Source organism: Desmodus rotundus, chromosome 3 (assembly GCF_022682495.2).
Source record: "Desmodus rotundus isolate HL8 chromosome 3, HLdesRot8A.1, whole genome shotgun sequence".
Lineage (NCBI taxonomy): Eukaryota > Metazoa > Chordata > Mammalia > Chiroptera > Phyllostomidae > Desmodus > Desmodus rotundus.
The window spans coordinates 161,190,134-161,210,021 of NC_071389.1; the positions used below are offsets into that span (position 1 = coordinate 161,190,134).

General features: G+C 39.2%; 1 protein-coding gene across 3 annotated transcripts in view; it reads right to left on the reverse strand.

Annotated features, from left to right (window-relative positions):
- Positions 1–19,888, reverse strand: part of LRRK2 (leucine rich repeat kinase 2) — a 166,863-nt gene that overhangs the window by 115,021 nt on the left and 31,954 nt on the right. The window contains exons 2-5 of one of the 3 annotated variants that reach the window (XM_053921621.1): positions 19,267–19,371; positions 9,524–9,609; positions 4,941–5,050; positions 2,476–2,564 (exon numbers count right to left, since the gene is read on the reverse strand). In XM_053921621.1, the coding sequence (XP_053777596.1) occupies positions 2,476–2,564; positions 4,941–5,050; positions 9,524–9,547 (223 nt within the window). In that variant the 5' untranslated portion in view covers positions 9,548–9,609; positions 19,267–19,371. Of the gene's footprint in view, positions 1–2,475; positions 2,565–4,940; positions 5,051–9,523; positions 9,610–9,873; positions 10,235–19,266; positions 19,372–19,888 lie in introns of those variants that run through there. The other 2 variants (XM_024575582.4, XM_071221057.1) reach the window with 2 other exon arrangements.

The window sequence follows — 19,888 nt, forward strand, 5'->3', positions numbered from 1 at the left end:
CCAAATGATATTTCTAATCCTCAACTGTGATCCTATAAACCTCTTGATAAAATACTTTAAGGCCTCCTCATACTCCTCAGTCTGACAGACGTGGCCCTTCACAAACTGGCTGCTTTATTTCATAAGCCCCACGTCCCTCCAACCATCGCTGACTCCCAACAGGCTGCACTCCTTATTGATCACTAAACATTTTCTTTGACAACCCTTTGTACCGGCACTAGCTGCAGAAAATGCCCCTTCCCTGTCCCACAGCAAATATACTTCACCATGATTCAAGAAATAACACAAACCATACCTACCCGTCAATAAAAACAGTAGCACCAGAATGGAAGTGGTAGTAGTAGTAGCAAACCCTTGTATAGTTACAACATGTCAGACAACAGTCAGAGCACTTCACTCTAGCACAGGTAAACCACCACAACCACACCAGGTAGGGGCAATCCCTATTTGTGAAGTAAGAAAACTGAAGAAACTTGAGAGAGAAGTCACCCAAGTGACGGCCCAAGGCCCAACAACTAAGAAGTGGCAGAGCTGGATTAAAACTTATTCATGTCCACGCTCATAACTTCCACAAATAAGTTGAGCTGCTCTCTTCCCTATGGTGGCTTTTGGCGTGTATCTGTTATAGTACTTCTACTAATAAATTGAAATTACTTATTTAAATATTCTCTATGTCTCTGCCTGTGCTGTCCAATTTGGCACCCATTAATCACATCCAGCTTTTTTAAACCCTAAATTAATTAAAATTAAATAAAATTAAATTTCAGCTTCTCATGTTTTAAATGTTCAATAGCTACCATGGGTGGCTACTAGCCATGATATTGAAAAGCACAGATATTCAACATTCCTTCATTTCAGAAAGTAATACTGGACAGAGATGCTGAACTCTGAACCTCTATGTTGTAGGAATTTTGTCTCATCTGTCTTACAATTCTCCAGGACAGCAGGAAGTGCCAGTAACTATTCAGTCAACCAGCTAATATGCCAAACAATGAAAATGACTCATAAAGTAACCTTTCATAAGTATCTGAAATAAACTTTAAAACACATTAAAAACTTTCCTAACAGTGCAAAATTGTGAAAGTTTTGTGGAAGAATTTGAGATTAACTAGTCTACTCAAAACACATTGGCAAATTTCCTGTCTGCACACTGCTGACTTCCATCTATTCCAGTGTTGGTGGATTTTTAAAATTCATAAACCCTCAGCAGCTTCCTGTCCACTGCCAAATGAAGAATGACCCCACTATTGCCTTCCTGCTCAAAAAAAAAAAAAAACTCCCAAGGATGAGTTCAACATAAATCATGATTAAGACTAGTTAGTAGGTTCCATTATATGTTTTAATAAATGGCTCGGGTGACGTGGTGAGTACATTCTGCCCTTTCCTTTCTCTCTTCCCTCATACTCTCATCTTCACCTTCTTTCCTCCTCTCTCTCTCTCTCTCTCTCTCTGTCTTATTGGGTCTTCATTACTAAGCGAGGCCGATCCACACATCCAGCCCCAACGGTGCTATCTTCAGAGGCCTCTCAATTCTGCACATGCTGTCCTCTTGACCTAAAGCACCCTCCACCGCTTTGAGGGAAATGCCTCCCCATCCTTCCTGATCAGCTTCCCTGTAAGCAGCCTTTGTTCTCAGAACCTTATATCATAGCAGGTGTCCATCACACCAGTGATCACAACTATTTCAAAATATCAAGATTCTTTGTTTTAAAGTTCAGACAGAAGTCTCCTCAGAGAAAGAACATGACATGTGAGATCAGATCCCGGTTCTACTACTTAGTGGCTGAGGCAACCTCTCTGGGCTTCAGTGTTCCTCTCCTAGAAAACTGAGATAAAGTACCTATCTCAAGGGACTTTTTGAGGATTATGTTTTTAAGTCTATGGGAAGGACTTTACAAGTGAAGTGCAGTATCTATCCAGCACTCCGGAAGTAATGCTACAGCCCTGACCGGTGGGCTCACTGGGTTGACTGTCATTCCGCAAAGCGACAGGCCACTGGGTTGATTCCAGGGCACATGCTCTCTCTAAAAATAAATAAATAAAATCTTTAAAAAGAAGTAATGCTATATATTTTCAAAATACTACTATTGTGTTATACCCTAGAAAATATATTATAGTAAACATATTAAAGATATAATGAAAATAGTTATAATAATGATAAGGACATGTAAGAACAGCCAGCTAATAAGAATAGGAGATGTGGGACCAGATTTGGGGAGTAAAGCGGGGCTAGAAATATAAATTTGACCGTAGTAGTATATAAGGTGATGTTTAAAGCCAGGATATTAGGTGGGATTTTTGACAGAAAACATTAGAGAAAAGAGATGAGAGAAAATGGAAACAAAGAATTTGGGGAATCATCAATATTTAGGTTATATTATGGTACTATACTTTAAAACAACATTAAAACACAGAAGATGGTTTAAAATATTTTTTAATATGAGTCAACATTAAAAATATATGTGTGTATATTACCTGAAGTTAGAAGGAGATCTAAGGCCTTCAGTGCAACCGTTGACAGGTTTATACTGGCATTATGAACTGTAAGCATTTTAATAATCAGTCTGTAATGAAAAAGAGACATCGAGATCAGTGCAATAGAATACCTAGACTTTTGGTTTTTCAGATACTGTGTTTTACTCATCTGCCTTTCACCCATCTCATTGCATTTCATTCTCTGTGCTGACGCTCATGCACTTTTCTGCCTGTAAACCTGAGCCAGGCCCATGGCAAACCATGGGGAATCATTATGAGTCTCAATATAAAGTTATGACTTCTTCCTCAAAATATTCAATTTTAATTATCAACAATTTTCACCAACTCTACGTCTAAAATATCATGAAGAGTTATATGCATCAAGCCCATTTCTATGTGTGATATAAACTTATAAATTATTTGCAATGCCTATAGGTGTATTAAAATATAGAGGGATGCGGGGGAGGGAGGTGGGTTAGGCTAGGGTGGGGTGGAGGGGTGGGGAGAAAATTCAGACAACTTAACTGAACAACAATAAAAAAACATTAAAAAAATTAAAGTTAAAACATTAAAACAATCATTTTTACAAAAAAAAATAAAATAAAATATAGAGAGATGTCATAAAGATGTTGGTTTGTATATATAAATTAAGAATCCATTGAATATTTAAATTATTGAATTTTACTATTTTTGAAAAAAATTGGTAATATTCTACAACAGAAAGTGAACCTAGTATATCAATAGTAAGTATTCAAGTAGTATTCATTAAATTTGAGCCTCTGAGTTATCAATTCCAAACTATATATTCTTTAGACCATTCTGACCCCATGCTGTTTGGGTCCATATTGGTAGGTAGCATCCACAGCTCCATCCTTCCAGTCTGTGGATTCTCCTCCTACCCATGCTCCCCCTGCCTCTCCCTGAACAATTCCTTCTATTCCTAACTTTGCCACCCAAGGGATTTCTTCTTCTTCAGTACTCTAAGCCTTGAGGGTGATGGGGTCCTTGAATATAGGGAGAAATGTTTCACAGTAAATTTTTTGCTGGGAATAATCTAGTATGTTCCACTGGAGACAGCAGTGTCTATCTGGTTCACACTACTTCTGGCCTAAAGTAGGGGGTGATGAACAATCGACGAATGAAGGGTAAATGAATGAATGGTCAAATGAGTGACTGAGTGAATGAGCAAATGAGACTCCTTATAGAAATGCTTATATACTTTAATTTGAACACATGGTTTGTACTAGAATAGGACTACTACTAGATGGATTTTCCAACACTCCCAAGGTTATAAATTGCTAATCTTTAGGGACCTTGGACATTCTCAACCAAATAAGGGACACATAATGTTAAAATTACTAATTACAGGTCTATTTTGCATAATTCCTCATTAAATGGTGAATACTTTAGAATTGACTGATAGAACTTCAGAGATTAGTGTGAAGGTGAGAACATACATTAAATGTAAATACGTCTCTTCAAAATACACTTTTTAGATAAAAGAAACTGAAGAACAGCAGCACATTTAACGAAAATGGAAAAATGTACAAGGACAGATGTGCTCACCTATGAACAAATAACTCTTATTTGTCTAAATTTGCAGCTGTAGCTGACACCAATAAACAACACAAAGATGTAAAATTTCCTTTTGCATTTATTACATTTTTCACAAGTAATATGCCATGGGGAGAAATATGTACTCACTCCTCTGCATGAAAGGAAAGGCACATGAGATATAAAGAACACTGAAGTTACTGAGAGGAGATAGTTTTTAAATGTCAAAGAAAATCAAAATTATCCAAAAAGAATTTTCCTGGAAACGGATTTTTCTTCAGAAAATGTTTTCTTAACTAATTATGGCTAAGATGTGGTCTCATCTACAAAGTCATTCTGATGCAAACTGCAGTGACGTAGCTGTAAAAGAGCTGTTGAGATTCGGCTGCAGGTGTACTCGAATTTCTTCTTTTCTCTTCATTTTAAAAGCCATGGTTTAAGCTCATTAAATAGATATATATGAATATACATAAATGTATGCCTTACAGTAAAGGATAAACTTCTAAGCTGCTATTTACTGAACTAACTTTTTAGTTCCCATATTTTTTAAGAACTAGTGGTTTATATCGGTTATACAATTAAAAAGTAAAAAATGATGCTTATTGGTTTGAATTCATAAGTAGTCATCAAAAATCTACAACTTAACCATTCAAACAACTGTATTGTTTATATTATTAAGATAACAATACTTGACATTTTACCTCAACTATTACTTTGCTAATTCAATTAGATATATACTTCTGAGTTGAAAGCTGTCTATAAATATAAATGAAGCCATAGAAAATATCCTTGTATTTATAGAATTTTAATATACTGACTTGGATTACAAATATAATGTATCAAGAAAAGGGTGGTCATCTGCATAGAGAAATATTTAATGCAGCTGGTTTTGACGCATCTGTCATACTCACTGGTGAACACCAAGGACTTCCCAATCATGTCCAATGTCCTGGGGGCCCATCAAGCTTTGCATTGTATTTGGGCAGATTTCTATTAATTTGCATAGAAGGGACCAACCCACCTGAAAGCAAGAAAGCCAAATATTCACATTTTTAAAACACGCTAATGGGACATTTTCAGTCAAACATGAACATATTCATTCTTAGAAGAACAGGTGACTACTTTTAAACAGTTCTTTTAAAACAAAATGATAACCTAAAATGCTTCCTGAGAAAAGCCATGTGCTTAAAATACGTCCTGCTCCAAAAATCATACCAGAAGGCCACACAAAAACTAATACAACATATTTCTGAAAGATGAAGGAAATAGATGTGCCCACTCTCTAAGTAAAGAGAAAACCAAGCACAACAATACTTTTCAAGGACATACCAAGATTACAAAGAATAAGAAAGTCTATACTTGGGCCTTAAGTCACAAGTATTATTTAAGTCACATCTACAAGAAGTAGAACATCTAGAAGAAGTTTTTCTAAAGATGTAAAATTTTAATAACAGGAGAAAATCAAGTGGTTCGGAATGGAGGATTAGGGGAAATTAAAGATTTTTATGGCAAGGACTAAGTTATCAGGAAAGACTGCTTCCCAGGTAATAGGCCAGAGAGACTGGCAAGAGAAAAAGCTTCATCGTCTGATGACAATGTAACATCTGTTATTCAAAAAAGAGATAGCATCGTAAGATAGAAAGGAGGTAGAACTTCTTAAAGAGCCTCTCTCGATTTCTTTAGAACACCTAAAAATGAGCTGCTGAGGTCTAGACATCAAAAATGTCCCTAGACTTGCCCTGACAGCTGTGGCTCAGTGGGATGGGCATCACCCCCAAACCAAAAGGTCACCAGTGGTTGGATTCCCCGTCAGGGCACAGGCCCGGGTTGTGGGCCAGGTCGCCGGTTGGGGGTGTGCAAGAGAGGCAACCAATCAATTACACATTGATGTTTCTCTCCTCCTCCTTCTCCCTCCCTTTGCCTCTATCTAAAATTAAATAAATAAATTTTTTTTTTAATGTCCCTAGGCACTTTCACACTTCAAACAAAATATTATCTTACTGAGGCCTCTTATTTATCTTGGGTGATTTTTTTTCCTTCTTTTTTTTGAATTTATTGGGATGACACTCATTAACAAAACTGTATAAATCTCAGGCACACAATTCCACATCACCTGTAAACTCTATTGTTCACCCCAAGTCAAGTCTTCTTTTATCACCATTTATGCCCCCTTAACCCTCCTCCACCTCCCCTAACCCTCCCTCTCCCAAGCAATCATCACACTGTTGTCCATGTCTATGATTTTTTTTCTCAATCCCTCCACCTTCCCACCCAGCCCTCCAACCTCCTCTCCCTGACAGTTGTCCTCCTGCTCTCTATCCATGAGTCTGTCTCTATTTTACTTGTTAGTTCATTCTGTTCATTAAATTCTACATATGAGTGAAATCATATGGTATTTGTCTTTTTCTGACTGACTTATTCCACTTAGCATAATGCTGTCCAGGTCCATCCATGCTTTTTAAATATACCTTCAGTCTAAGACTGGATGATGCATAAGTGGAATTGAGTGACGCAGATCACTGAATGACAACATGAGAAATTTCTGTACATCCAATAAGGAATAATGGCAAAGTTTCTTATCTGTTTACAGAAATAAGGGGTATTTCACAAGATAAAAATAATTACACAAGATCTCTTTACAATATCATTTCTGGTTCTTTTCTGGATTAAGTACGAATTGCTTTACTTCCTTTTACTTGCAAACTGCTTGACAAGGCAGCAATTTCTGACAGCTATTTTTCCTGTACTTTAGTAGGACATCCTCCTCCGCATAAGCTGAAGAGACATTGACAATCCAGCTGTCATAGAAACTGGCTATTTTTGTGCTTTCATAAAATACATTTGAGACTTTTTTCCCTAAGTATTTAAGAAATAACATTTGAAACCACTTCCAGTGGGAAATTTATCGTAAATCACATAGGATGCTATATTCATTTCTGTAAGTACATGGCTTTCTCAGGGAGAAAACTTCTTTTATTTAGGTTGGTGAAGCAGCAGCATCAGAAATTGCTTTGCAAAGAGATTGGGACAACTGGGGCATCTATGATTAAATATTGTAGAACTGAACTGCTGGCATCAGACCAGAGATAGCCATTGATGCATTCATCTGTCAATTAAAAGCTTATCTTTCAAAGAGGAAAGTTTCCCATCCTGAGCAGTTACAATACAATTAAGTTGGTAGTTTTCACTTTATTATAATTATTCTGTAAACTCAGGGATCTAAAGTTGGAAACTGTGTGGGTAAAAAGAAGTAATGTAAAAATGAGGAGCACAGAGAAATGGTTGGATGACTGGCAGGAAAGGAAAAGTAACAGGGCAGCTAGGCTAACGACCAATTATCTAAAGATTGTCACTTGTTAAGGAGCATGAATAAAATATGAAAAGACCTTGAAAATAAAAATTCAGAGTCTGTACTGTCACGTTAAATGAATTCTGGAAACAAACGTTAATATTTCCTTTTCAAGAGTAATTTACCTTAACTCCTAAAATTCATCATTAAATGCTTTTCCCATAGCACTTCCAGCTAATCCAACATTTAAAGCATGAATGAATATCTGTAGTAATTATACCAGTAATACAAAGAATATGAAGGAAAAACCCCTACTTTCTTTTAAGTGGATTATTAAAATGTCAGCGAGAAACCTCTATCCACAGCCATTTGATAACATCAGTGACAATTAAAGTTGATAACAGCATTGTGCCTGGCCTGGCCACAACACTTGCACCAGACTGCTATGCTTTTTACTTGCATGAAAAGCTAGTGAATTCAGGCAGCTAGAGGACTCTGTGATGGACAGAGATTAAGTGTGTGAAGACCCGAGTCCTGGCTGAGTCACTAGTTGTACGGTCCTAGATGCGCCACTTACTCTGAGCAAAATCTAGCCAGTGAGACACCAGTGAAAATCAAATGATGTAATATAATGCCCTCTGCAGATTAATATGCTAAAACTAATCATTTTATTCCAGTGATTTACCAAATCAGACAACAATTCCTTCTTTTCTTGCATGCTTTTTCTCTGGTACCCACTGGAAAAGGGCACTGAGTGATATTCATAACCATTCCAGACAAACATGCCCAGGATTAGGCAGCTCCTAAAAGGAAGAGTTCGGTGGTGGGCATGTTCCAGGATCCCCTTGGTTCTCAAGTCTAGCACTGTCTCTTCCGGACCCTGCAGACCAACGCCCACCCAGGGTCGGATGGTTCTAGTGGCACCCAGCAGGGGTGACTCCATCAAGCACAGAATCCAAGGAATGGAGGGTGCCGGATGACGACTTTTGAACACCAAAGAAAGCAGAGGCAAGTAAGAGGGCATGATGTGGACGGAAAGCACAATGGGCCAACACTAAAAAGTGACTCATATTTCATGGACGAAGTTCAGTCGTTGGTTGGATGCTAAAAAGAACAGTGTCTTTATCCTGCCTCCATCTTTTCATAGTTTTGTTTGCTAACAGCTTGAAAAGCAACAGTCAGATGGTAAATATTTCAGTTGAAGAAAAATAAAAGCAAGCATTTATCCCAGATAAAAATGTCCTTATACAAAAGAAGTTAGGTAAATGGTTCGCCCAGACTGCACTAGCTGGGTACAGAGATGAGAATAAAGATATAGACACAGATCTAGAGATCCAGATAACTCTTCCATCCCTCTAGCCTCTCAAGTAGGGATTAAGACTGCACCTCAGTAGAGTTCAAAATTCAATTCCCTCTCCCTTCAGAACCTTACTTGCAAACGACAGCACTGATTTCAGTCCTCTAAATCTCAAAATCTACAAGGGAAGTTAATGTGTTAAGCATAATTTTGTTCTGACTGTAAATCATCCTTAATTATCTTCTTAGGGCCCCTTTTTCAAAATATTTAGCAAAAATCTGGGTTTCCTATGGTGTAGATTCTATGTTTCACTTCTGCATTCATTTGTATATGGGAACAGTTGAAAAGTATAAATTTAAATTTATAGAGGAATCATAAAATGTTACTTTATATAATACAAGGCATACTACAACTAAAGAAAGCTAGAAATCCGTCTTCAGATTGAAAAAAAAAAACCTTAACCTATGGAAGATTGCAAGTTATTTTGTTTTATTAATTCAATTATTATTAATTTTATTGCTGTGAATTATTCCCCTTTCACAAACTGTTCACAATGGTGTCATCTGTACAATATGCTGTACATTGGAGAGATTGTTAGAATAATTTGATTTAAATACTGATGAACTCATGTAGCCAATAACAGAACTAAACCTCGACCCATTATTATCCGCCTCCCACCAACATCCACGTTGTCAGACAATCATATAAACTTATTTTCACACATAATTAGGGAACACGGTTAGGGAGCCCTCTTACACCGTTAACTTTTGATAATGACTTGACAACATTTCCATCTTAAAATCACAGTCAGAGTCAAGCCAAATGAGTCAGAACTCTGAGTATATAACATTAACAAGAAAACATCAAATTCCAAGAAGGGGAAATGGGCGAAATGATCACTCCTTTACCTGCTGCACACTAGCGACTCTCATGTATGAGTCCAAGACGATCAACAGAGGCACGTGGACATTTTTGCCTTGAAATAACTTGGAGGCTGGAAGAGAAGGGGACAGAGGGGAGAGAGCAAAATCACCATTCACCATGGCAACCCCTTAAAGTCTGGGAACGGGGGAGAGAGCAAAAGAAGTACTCGCAAGCCCTTCCTAGAATTCTCAGCTCCTTTCTGTGCTAAGGAGTAGAGTCTGTGGCTTCCCCAGCACGCAGGTTTGAGCAAAGAGCAGCAGAGAAAGTTTGCCCAGAGGCGCGGGGGCGGAGGCGGGGAGGCGGATGAAGGAACAGTTTCCTTGCAAATGATTACCGTGGTCAGCGTAGGTGAACACCAGCATATCCTCCAGGATCTGGACCAGCGTCTCTATCTGTTTTCCTTCCTGGAGATTGTTCAGCCTGACTATCAACTTCTTCAAAGTTTCCTCGTCCTCCTCTTCGCACCCCTGACAGCTGCCACTGGCCATGATGGACCCTGCTCCCAACCGGCCGCCCCTCCCGCACCAAGCTGGGCTAATCCAAGAAGGGACAGCCGTGCGGGCCACTGCTCCGGGGCAGGCAAGCACAGCTCACTGCCCACAGCCCCCGCTACCCGCACACCCCATGCGCACCCACGCCCGCCTGTTTATGAGCAAGGCAGTGGCTCCCCACCCAGCGCCGCCCTGCCCTCCCTTGGCCCTCCTCCTCTGCTTCCTCCTCCCCCACCCAGGCCGCAAAAATTAGCTCAGTGGCCTGCGAGGGGCTGGCCAGGCAGGTCGAGGCGCCTCTCCGATCGGTGGCGAGCGGCAGAGACGCAGCTTGAGCAGGGCCCGGTGACAATGACCGTGGCTGTGGCCGTGGCCCCTGCTCGCTCAGGCAGACAGGACCCCAGTCTCCCAGTCTCTCGGTCTCCCGGGAGGCGCGCAGGAAGACACTGACTCAGCAGACTCCTCGGAGTCCCCAGGCCTGGAGCCCTGCGGGAGGAGGCTCGCAGTTTGCGGCTCGGCTGGGCTCCCGCTGGGACGGGCCAGCCTGGGCTCCCTCTGCCCGGAGGTCTGGGAACTAGGAAGAGGGAAAAATAAAGCCGCCTCCTATCTCCCAATCCAAGAATAGAAATCTGGGCGTTGGGAAAAGAGGACACCGCCCAGTTGGCCCCTTTTTGGAAAACGTTCTCTTTAGCGTTCCCTCTATAGGAAGATGAGTAATTTCTCCTCAAGGATGGAGAAAGAATTTTACAATCAAAATGTATCCATCAAAATAAATAATACCTTTCTATGACTACTGCGACCATTTGCAAGAGAGGAAATAGTTTTCTTTCCTGTTATTTGAAGCTCTGAGGGCCAAAAGGCCACTAAAATTAACCGTTGAAAATTTGAGTTTGCACTCCATAGAAACCTGATCACGGGGGCACAAGAGAAACACAGGGCAGCCTGGAATGAGAAGGTGAAGGATACAAACCGAAACATTGTTTTCTTGGTATGCAAAGTTACTCCTGAGGGTGAGCGTCTATAACCCTAAAGTTGAAAGAAAGACAGTAGGAAAGCAATTCGGTTTTTCAGAAAGAGAAACCTGCAAGGAACCAGCTTACACAAGACTAAGCAAAGACACCTAGACAGCTATTGCCTGCGCGTGATTTGTCCTGAGGGTCGTTTACAAAACAGAGGCTTGCCCTGGCAATTTTAGTATTTCACATTTTTAAATGGTTTGTTTTCAACTCTGTTACCTCAGCAGCATGGCAAATCTGAAATGCATAACACAGCTACTTATCTTTTTTTTCTTACTAATGAGGAAATGGGGATTGAGAGTTGGTAGAGGAGCACTGTTGGGGTCACACAGGTAAGTCGAGGGCCATGAGAAACCCAGGTAGCTCTCCTAAAGCCAAATTCAATGTTCTGTGCACTCTACTGCTTGAATCAAAATGGCTTCCTCAGTACCTGAGGTTGGTAAGATTGCAAATTGAAGTTAACCTGGATGTTGTCAATATGATTTTTTTGTCATAAAGACTTCTTTTTTTGTCTATAGACTCATTCTAAAATATTTGGAATGATAGAATGGTTAGGATTTGCTTCAAAGTAATCCAGTGGTGGGGAATATGGGTAAAATGGGAAAATATAGAGATAAAGCAGAACCGAATTTGAACTGATAATTGTTGAAGGTAGGTGATGGGGCCCTGGCTGGTGTGGTTCCGTGGATGGAACACTGGCCTGGAACCAAAGTGTCACTGGTTCAATTCCCGGTCAGGGCACATGCCTGGGTTGTGGGCCAGGTCCCCAGAAGGCAACCACACGTGAGAGGCAACCACACATTGATGTTTCTTTCTCCCTCCCTTTTGTTCTCTCTGAAAATAAATAAAATTTAAAAAATAAATAAATAAATAGGTGATAGGTTCATGTGGTCTGCTGTACTATATCCACTGCATAAAATTTTCCATAATGAAAACAAAACATAAAACTCTGAATTTTCTCATCTTTTTTTATGTTTAACAGAAGCTTAAATATTACTGTGCTTTTTAATTTTTTTATTTTTAATTTTTTATTGTTATTCAATTACAGTTGTGTGCCTTTTCTCCCCATCCCTCCACCCCACCCCAGCCGAACCCCTCTCCCTCCCCCACCTCCACCCTCCCCCTTGATTTGGTCCATGTGTCCTTTAAAGTAGTTCCTGTAATCCCCTCTTCCCACTGTCCCCTCCCCACTCCCCCCTGCCCATTGTTAGATTGTTCTTAACTTCAATGTCTCTGGTTATATTTTGTTTCCTTTTTTCTTCTATTTTGGATCCACTCGTTTGCTGATGGGCACTTAGGTTGCTTCCAGTACTTGGCTATTGTAAATTGTGCTGCTATGAACATTGGGGTGCACAGGTTCTTTTGCATTGGTGTTTCAGGGTTCTTAGGGTATAATCCCAGCAGCGGAATTGCTGGGTCAAAGGGCAGTTCCATTTTTAGTTTTCTGAGGAAATTCCATACTGTTTTCCGCAGTGGCCTCACCAGTCTGCATTCCCACCAACAGTGCACTAGGGTTCCCTTTTCTCTGCATCCTCTCCAACATTTGTTTGTGGATTTGTTTATGTTGGCCACTCTGACTGGTGTGAGATGGTACCTCATTGTGGTTTTAATTTGCATCTCTCTGATGGCTAGTGATGCTGAGCATCTTTTCATGTGTCTCTGGGCCTTCTGTATGTCTTCCTTGGAGAAGTGTCTGTTCAAGTCCTTTGCCCATTTTTTAATTGGGTTGTTTGTCTTCCTGGAGTGGAGTCGTGTGAGTTCTTTATATATTTTGGAGATCAGGCCCTTGTCTGAGGTATCATTGGCAAATATGTTTTCCCATACTGTTGGTTTTCTTTGTAATTTGGTGCTGTCTTCTTTAGCCATGCAGAAGCTTTTTATTTTGATGAGGTCCCATTTGTTTATTCTTTCCTTTATGTCCCTTGCTTTAGGGGACATGTCTGTGAGGATGTTGCTGCGTGGAATGTCTGAGATCTTCCTGCCAATGTTTTCCTCTAGGACTTTTATGGTGTTACAACTTATATTTAAGTCTTTTATCCATCTTGAGTTTATTTTCGTGTATGGCGTAAGTTGGTGATCGAGTTTCATATTTTTGCACGTAGCTGTCCAGATCTCCCAACACCATCTGTTGAAGAGGCTGTTTTTGCTCCATTTTATGCTCCTGCCTCCTTTGTCAAATATTAATTGACCATAAGGACTTGAGTTTATTTCTGGGCTCTCTGTTCTGTTCCATTGGTCTATGTGCCTGTTTTTATGCCAGTACCAGGCTGTTTTGATTACAGTAGCCTTGTAATACAGTTTGATATCAGGTATTGTGATCCCTCCTGCTTTGTTCTTCTTTCTCAAAATTGCTGCAGCTATTCGGGGTCATTTATGGTTCCATATGAATTTCTGAAATGTTTGTTCTATATCTGTGAAATATGTCATGGGTACTCTAATAGGGATTGCATTGAATCTATAAATTGCTTTGGGGAGTATGGCCATTTTGATGATGTTAATTCTTCCAATCCATGAGCATGGTACATGCTTCCATTTGTTTGTGTCTTCCTTAATTTCTTTCTTCAGTGTTGTGTAGTTTTCTGAGTACAGGTCTTTTACCTCCTTGGTTAGGTTTATTCCTCGGTACTTTATTTTTCTTGTTGCTATATCTGAATTTTCTCATCTTTATCATATTTGCAGTATGTCCTTTCCTTACTGGTTTCGAAACATCTTTCAACTTCTGACTAACCAATCAGTATCTCAAGCATTCCTAGTAATTCTCCCTTTCGTGCCTCGTTCCCAACGTTCCTCTGCATCAGTTTCTCCTCCCCAACCCACTAGATTATTATCTTGCAAAAAGTCAAAACCTAGCTTCAGCTCCAAGAAAATAAATCTAAGTAAAAAGGTGTCTCCTTGTTCCCTCAACTCATTCATCCATCTGTTGTCCATTTCTTGTCTATTCTCAGCCTCACACTGCTGCAGCAGTAGCTCAAAGCATCCTGTCAGCTCTCAAAAATATTTAATTGATGACTTAAATCAAGACTCACTAACTCTTCAGATCATAAACAAGACTGAAAAGGAAGGATACAGACACACACACATTTACGATAGAGGTCATGTTTTGTGGAGAATAAAATGTTGCCAGAGCACTTGGCTAACTTTCTGGGAAGAAAAAGATAAAATGGACATTGCTAATTACAGCAACCTCCAACACAAATTCCAGGTGGAATAAAAAAGCTAAATGAAAATAACTTTAAAAAGAAATACTATAGATTAATAGTTATTTAACCTTGCTATGAAAAACATAAAAAGAAAGGAACCACAGAAGATTGATATATATGACTCCATAAAAATTTAAATTATTTGCAGTCAAAGAAAAAAATAAATGAAACAAAAGCAAATGGCAACCTGAAAAAAAAGTTGCAATATATATGACAAAAAACAAGCAGCCTTACTCTTTCCAAAGTTCTTGCAAATCTCTGGGTGGGGCAGACACTCCACAGTTTTGAACTGGGAATTTGTTGTGAATGTACAATAAGTGTAAGAAAAGTATATGCATATGTAATATGGATACAGTATGTTCAATATACAAAAATTGTGTTCCTAAGCATCAGTAACCACTATGAAATGTAATTTTAGGTGTGTGTACAAAAAAGTGAGAGAGAAAACTTGGAAATAAATCTACAAAAAACTTTCAAAACCTCATGAAGAAATTATTAAACTATATTAAAAGGCATTAACAAGGCAGAAATAAATATGCCATATTAATGAATGAGATTAAATATAAAAAGATATCAGTTATCCACAAAATAATAAAGAACAGTCTGCCATGTCTTGAATTTTTCATACTCTTTTAAGCTCTCCACTATTGATTATGGGACACACTCAAAAGCAGAACCAAATAGGGTAAACAAAACTAGAAGTATCACAAGATATCAAAAACAGTTTAGGTCAATTCCAAAAGAAAAGGATCAGAAAAGGGAAAATTTTTATAGAAAAATAGAATAAATATTTTTGATGTATTGACAGCCAGGGCAACCATTTTCTCTTAAAAGTATCAATTTAGCCCTACTCATTCAGCGAATACTTACTAATCACCCACTGCCTACGGGGGGAGGGGGGGATAGTCAGGAGCTGGTGAGATTAGCTCCTTTCCTTCCAGTATTCACTGTCCAATCCTGCCAAGATGTAAAGGTTACATAGGGAATAAAAGAACAGAATAAATAGAAGCGGAACTCAAATATGTCAGTCTCTTGCTGATAAATTTCTTCTGTGACTCAATCCAATTTCTGAAAATTGACAGAAATAAACTGAAAAGACTTACATTTACCACAGAAAATAGTATTAATGTACTAAAAGTGTTTTAAAAAGGAATTTTTAGAGTTTAAAAGTTGGATAAGGCGTCATGGAACGCCTTGATGAAAAACGTGCAAGGCGTCCAGGAACTTTCGCCTTTACTTTTCTGATTTGAAGAATAAACAGAAGCAAATGACAGAGAACATTTTTATACAACAGGTTGGTACAAATATTGCAACTGAAAGATAAGTCTCAATGATAAAAATAATAATAAATGAATACAAACATCTCAAGTGGGATTTTATCATCAAAATGTATTACGTCCTCTAGGAATGTTATAGCAAGCTCTCTAGACACAAGTCTAAAAAAGAAATACTAAAAAAGCAAGTGACAGGGGATTCTTGCAATGCAAAATACACAGTTCACCATATTCCACGGTAGAGCTCTGATAACATAAGAGAAATAGAAAAGAGGGAAAAGGTAACAGAAGTCGGCTGCCTGCAAAAGTTAAATCAGTTTTTTTTTTGTAATTGCTATACATCCTACACACACATACACATAAAACAGACACACACATTTTGCCTATAAATGATCCCAAAGAGCTAAGCATGAGAGAAGAACAGTGCTTCTCTGGCATGTGTACTTCTTTGTACTTCTGGCTCAAGAGCATTATGTAAACATCCTGGGTGGACTCAACGGCATTTTCCTCCATGTTCAGCAATGATTATGTGGGGCAGGAAGGATTTTATGCCACGGTGTAGACAGCTACATAGGAAATAAAGGGGGGGGACTGGAAATAAAGGGAGACAATTTACTAAACACCTATGAATCCTACCTTCTATAAGACACTTAGCATATACAATTTGTTTAAGCTCAACAACCCTAAGAGGCTGCTATTACTCCTCTTTTTCAAGAAATCGTGTTAGGGAAATTATAAATTGCCTTACTAAGAGGTGGAGCTGGGAGCCAAACACATAACTGTATAACTTTGAGGCAATTCTCCCCAGAAGGGACTGAAACGTGGAAAGGAATCACTCTGCAGATACAGACAGATACACCAAGCAGTGTGGCTGGTCTGGGGCCCAGATCAGAACAGCAGTGCTTGTTAGAATTTGCTTTGTCTGAGAGCATAATGAAGCCTCAGCTAAGAACCTCTCGGACTTAAACTCATGACTTAAAAACAACAAAATGAAAATCCCTTGTTTTCAAAGTTGAGAACTAAATTTGGATTCCCACATAGTTACATTACACACCATATAATGTTATCCACATTTCGTTGGCCACTCCAGACTGAGGATCCCCAGAGACGCACAGCAGACAGACAGCAGTTCTCCGGAGCTGTCACCCCTGCTCGGGGCCAACAGGCCCTTCGCGCTCTTCCAAACATGCCTGCGTTTCCAGGATGTGTATCATATGTGCCCCCATTGTATTCTTCTGCCTACCAGGTGGAAACTAACTTGTTCTCCCTGCTCTGCATTGACTGGTTTGTAAACTCCATGATACTCCATGAGTTTTTCTCACTCCTGTATCCTCAGACTTTAGCCAAGTTCCTTAATTCATGAAGATAGTCAATAAGTATTAAGTAAATGGGGAATTGCCCATTTTTGTCAGAGCAAAAGCAAAATGACTACGGCTGACCCCATGACGGAGGGCACCAGGGGCCACTGCTGCCTCAGCCAGGGACACTATGCCCCAGTCCCTCCCAAGCAGCAGACTAGTCCTTTTACGGAGGCCAAATTCTGCTGGTACCAAAGCTGCTGATGCAAGAACTACCCCACATATGAGATTCATGATATAGTGATTTTAGTTGCTATTTACCCGATTTCTACAGTCCTCTCATTTCATGCCCCGGGCTAGGGGACAATGTCCAGGACAGATACCATGCTGTTCTCAGAACACCTCACCCCTCTTAATTTTGTCCCATAATCCCTGTGTCCTCTTAGAACAACCATTCTTAAGCTTATTATATACATATTTGCTATTATGTATAAGTTTATCATACAAGTAGATGCATATGTGTGTACATATATATAATATATAACATATAACACATTGCCTGTTTATGTAACTATAATATATACTTATAATATATAATCATATATTACATACTACATGTTACATAATATACAAAATAGTATATATAATATAATTGTATATACTATATCCTGTATATTATATAATATGTAATATATAGTATATATTGAAATATAATTATAATACTATATAATAATTAATCATATAATTATATATAATATATTCCATTATGATGTATAATTGTATATAGTTTTCATATATATGTATACAGGGTATGACAAAAGTAGATTTACTGTTGTGAGTACACCAAACACCATGTTTATTCTTGTTTTATTATTTATTAATTATTGTATTATTTTTACACAAGCAACTTTACGACAGGAAAAAACCTTTAAATGAAAGGAGTGGGTTTGGGGTTTTAATCTCCAGATGTTCCTTTCTAGAAATTGGTGCTCAGCTCATCCCTGAGGAGAGCGGTTCTGATCTGTGCATATCTGCATGATCTTTGACCTTGTATCTAACATTACTTACATCCGGGACCATCTGGCCCAGAGCATCACCTGGGTTAGTCAAGAGGAAGCAGGATCTTTTCATTGTCATCATTGTTTGGAATTATTTTGCACTTTTGCTCTCAGTATTTTTCCTTCCACTTCCCATTTCTCACTGGTTATTCATGCCCTTTGTGTTTCTTACCCAAGATTTATGGGGCTCAGAGAGATTTTTTTCCCAGTTTTTGTTATTCTAAGACCTGTCCTACTTTAAGAGATAAAGCTAAGTGCCAATAAAAGTGAGGTGTTATTTGAGGGAGAGAGGAAATGGGACTGGGGAGGTAAGATTTCCCTGGGATTGTTTTTTTACATCATAACGGAGGAGTGAGAGACCTGGGAGAGTTGAGGCAATGATCGGCTTCAAAGCACTGGAAGTAGGTAGGAAGGCTGGGCTCTCCTTAGGGTCTGCTCAGAAGGAGCTCAGATTCCTGAACCCCTGTGTACCCCAGGAGCAGAGACAGGTGGGACTTCTGCAGGCTTGGACTAGAAGCAGGACCAGAAGAACCCTGGAGTCCTTTCAGCCATTTCCTAGGTCACACATAAACCTCTTTGGTTCTGTGCGGCCCCAGGGAAGGATCCAGAGACTGAACTTCCTGCCATGCAGTAGAACTGCTGTTTTTGGAGTTAGCATTCAGTTGATTCAAATAAAATAAAGATAGCAATAAGGTTTGCACAGTCAAGTGTGCCATCTGAGATTTGATTCTCTATTAAGACTTTGTAAACTTTAAGTAAAAATGAGTTAATGCATCCTCAATGAACTCATTCATTCAACAAATATTTATCGAAGGGCTTGCAAGTGCCAGGCATTTAGGATAAAGTGGTGAACAGGACAGGTATGCCAGAGTTTGCAGCCTAGCAGCCGAGTAAACTCGTAAACGGAATTAAATGCAGTATGCTAAGTCTAATGATAGGGTAAGGTAGATTTATTAGGGGAGACAGAGGAGACCACTTAACTCGGGCTTGAGGAGTCAGAGAAGAGAATGGTCATCCAGGAACAGGTCTGGAGAGGAGAGAGTGCAGGGAGAAAGTAAGATAAACATGGGATTCCAGATGGGAGTGGCTAGAAATGTGTCCATAGAGGCCACCAAGGTCCAAGTCACTGATGGCCTTCAAAACCATGTTAAGGGACTTGAGCTTTTAAGTGACTGCTCAAATGTTTCATATCTAGTACAAAATTTAACTAAGTTTCTAAAGTTTTCTTTCTTCCATTCCATGTTGCATGCATAGTGGCTACTGATTCAACAGGAATCACCTCGCTGATTTCTAAATTTGCTGGTTTGTATCTCCATTTGTCCCAGAGCTATGAGAGACATTTTATGAGTCACCGATGTGTTTAACCAGAAAAGAGTCGTTTGCAACCTACTACCTGAACATGGTGCTTCATTGCGCAGGATCCCTCCCCTTCTGTTTTGCTTCCTTTGTTGCAATAGCAAACATCCCCATGATTGCAGCAGCTCAGGTCCACTTCTGTCTGAAATAAGGAAGGGGAAATTTACTTCTACTTTCAGTTTAGGGTTATATCATCATCCTTTAATGTTTCAGTCTTGAAAATGAGCCTACATTCAAAAACCAACTGTATTAATCGATTTACTAGATGAGGCAAAAGTCTTAGAACCCAGCTAGAATTACACAGGCCCAGGCAACATGAGGCTCAACACTGGTGGGTGATGTGCTCAAGGGTAGGACACGGTAACCCTTCCTGAAGTAAAAATCACATGTGGTCCTATTAAAAAGAAATCTTCTTTCCACTACACATGTCATTCATATTTGGAAAATTAAAGGCAACTTAAACATTCACTTTGTAGTCACTGGGTCAAATGCAAGGAGTGTTGCTTTACCCATAGCTAAAAATTTCCTCTTTCCAAGGGCTGGAAAAATTCCAGTGAATGCTTTAAACTGTTCAAGGAAATTAGATGAACAAAACATTATTATTTAGCCTAGTTTATATTCACAGTGTGTGACAGATTTATAGCCAACAATTTAAAGTT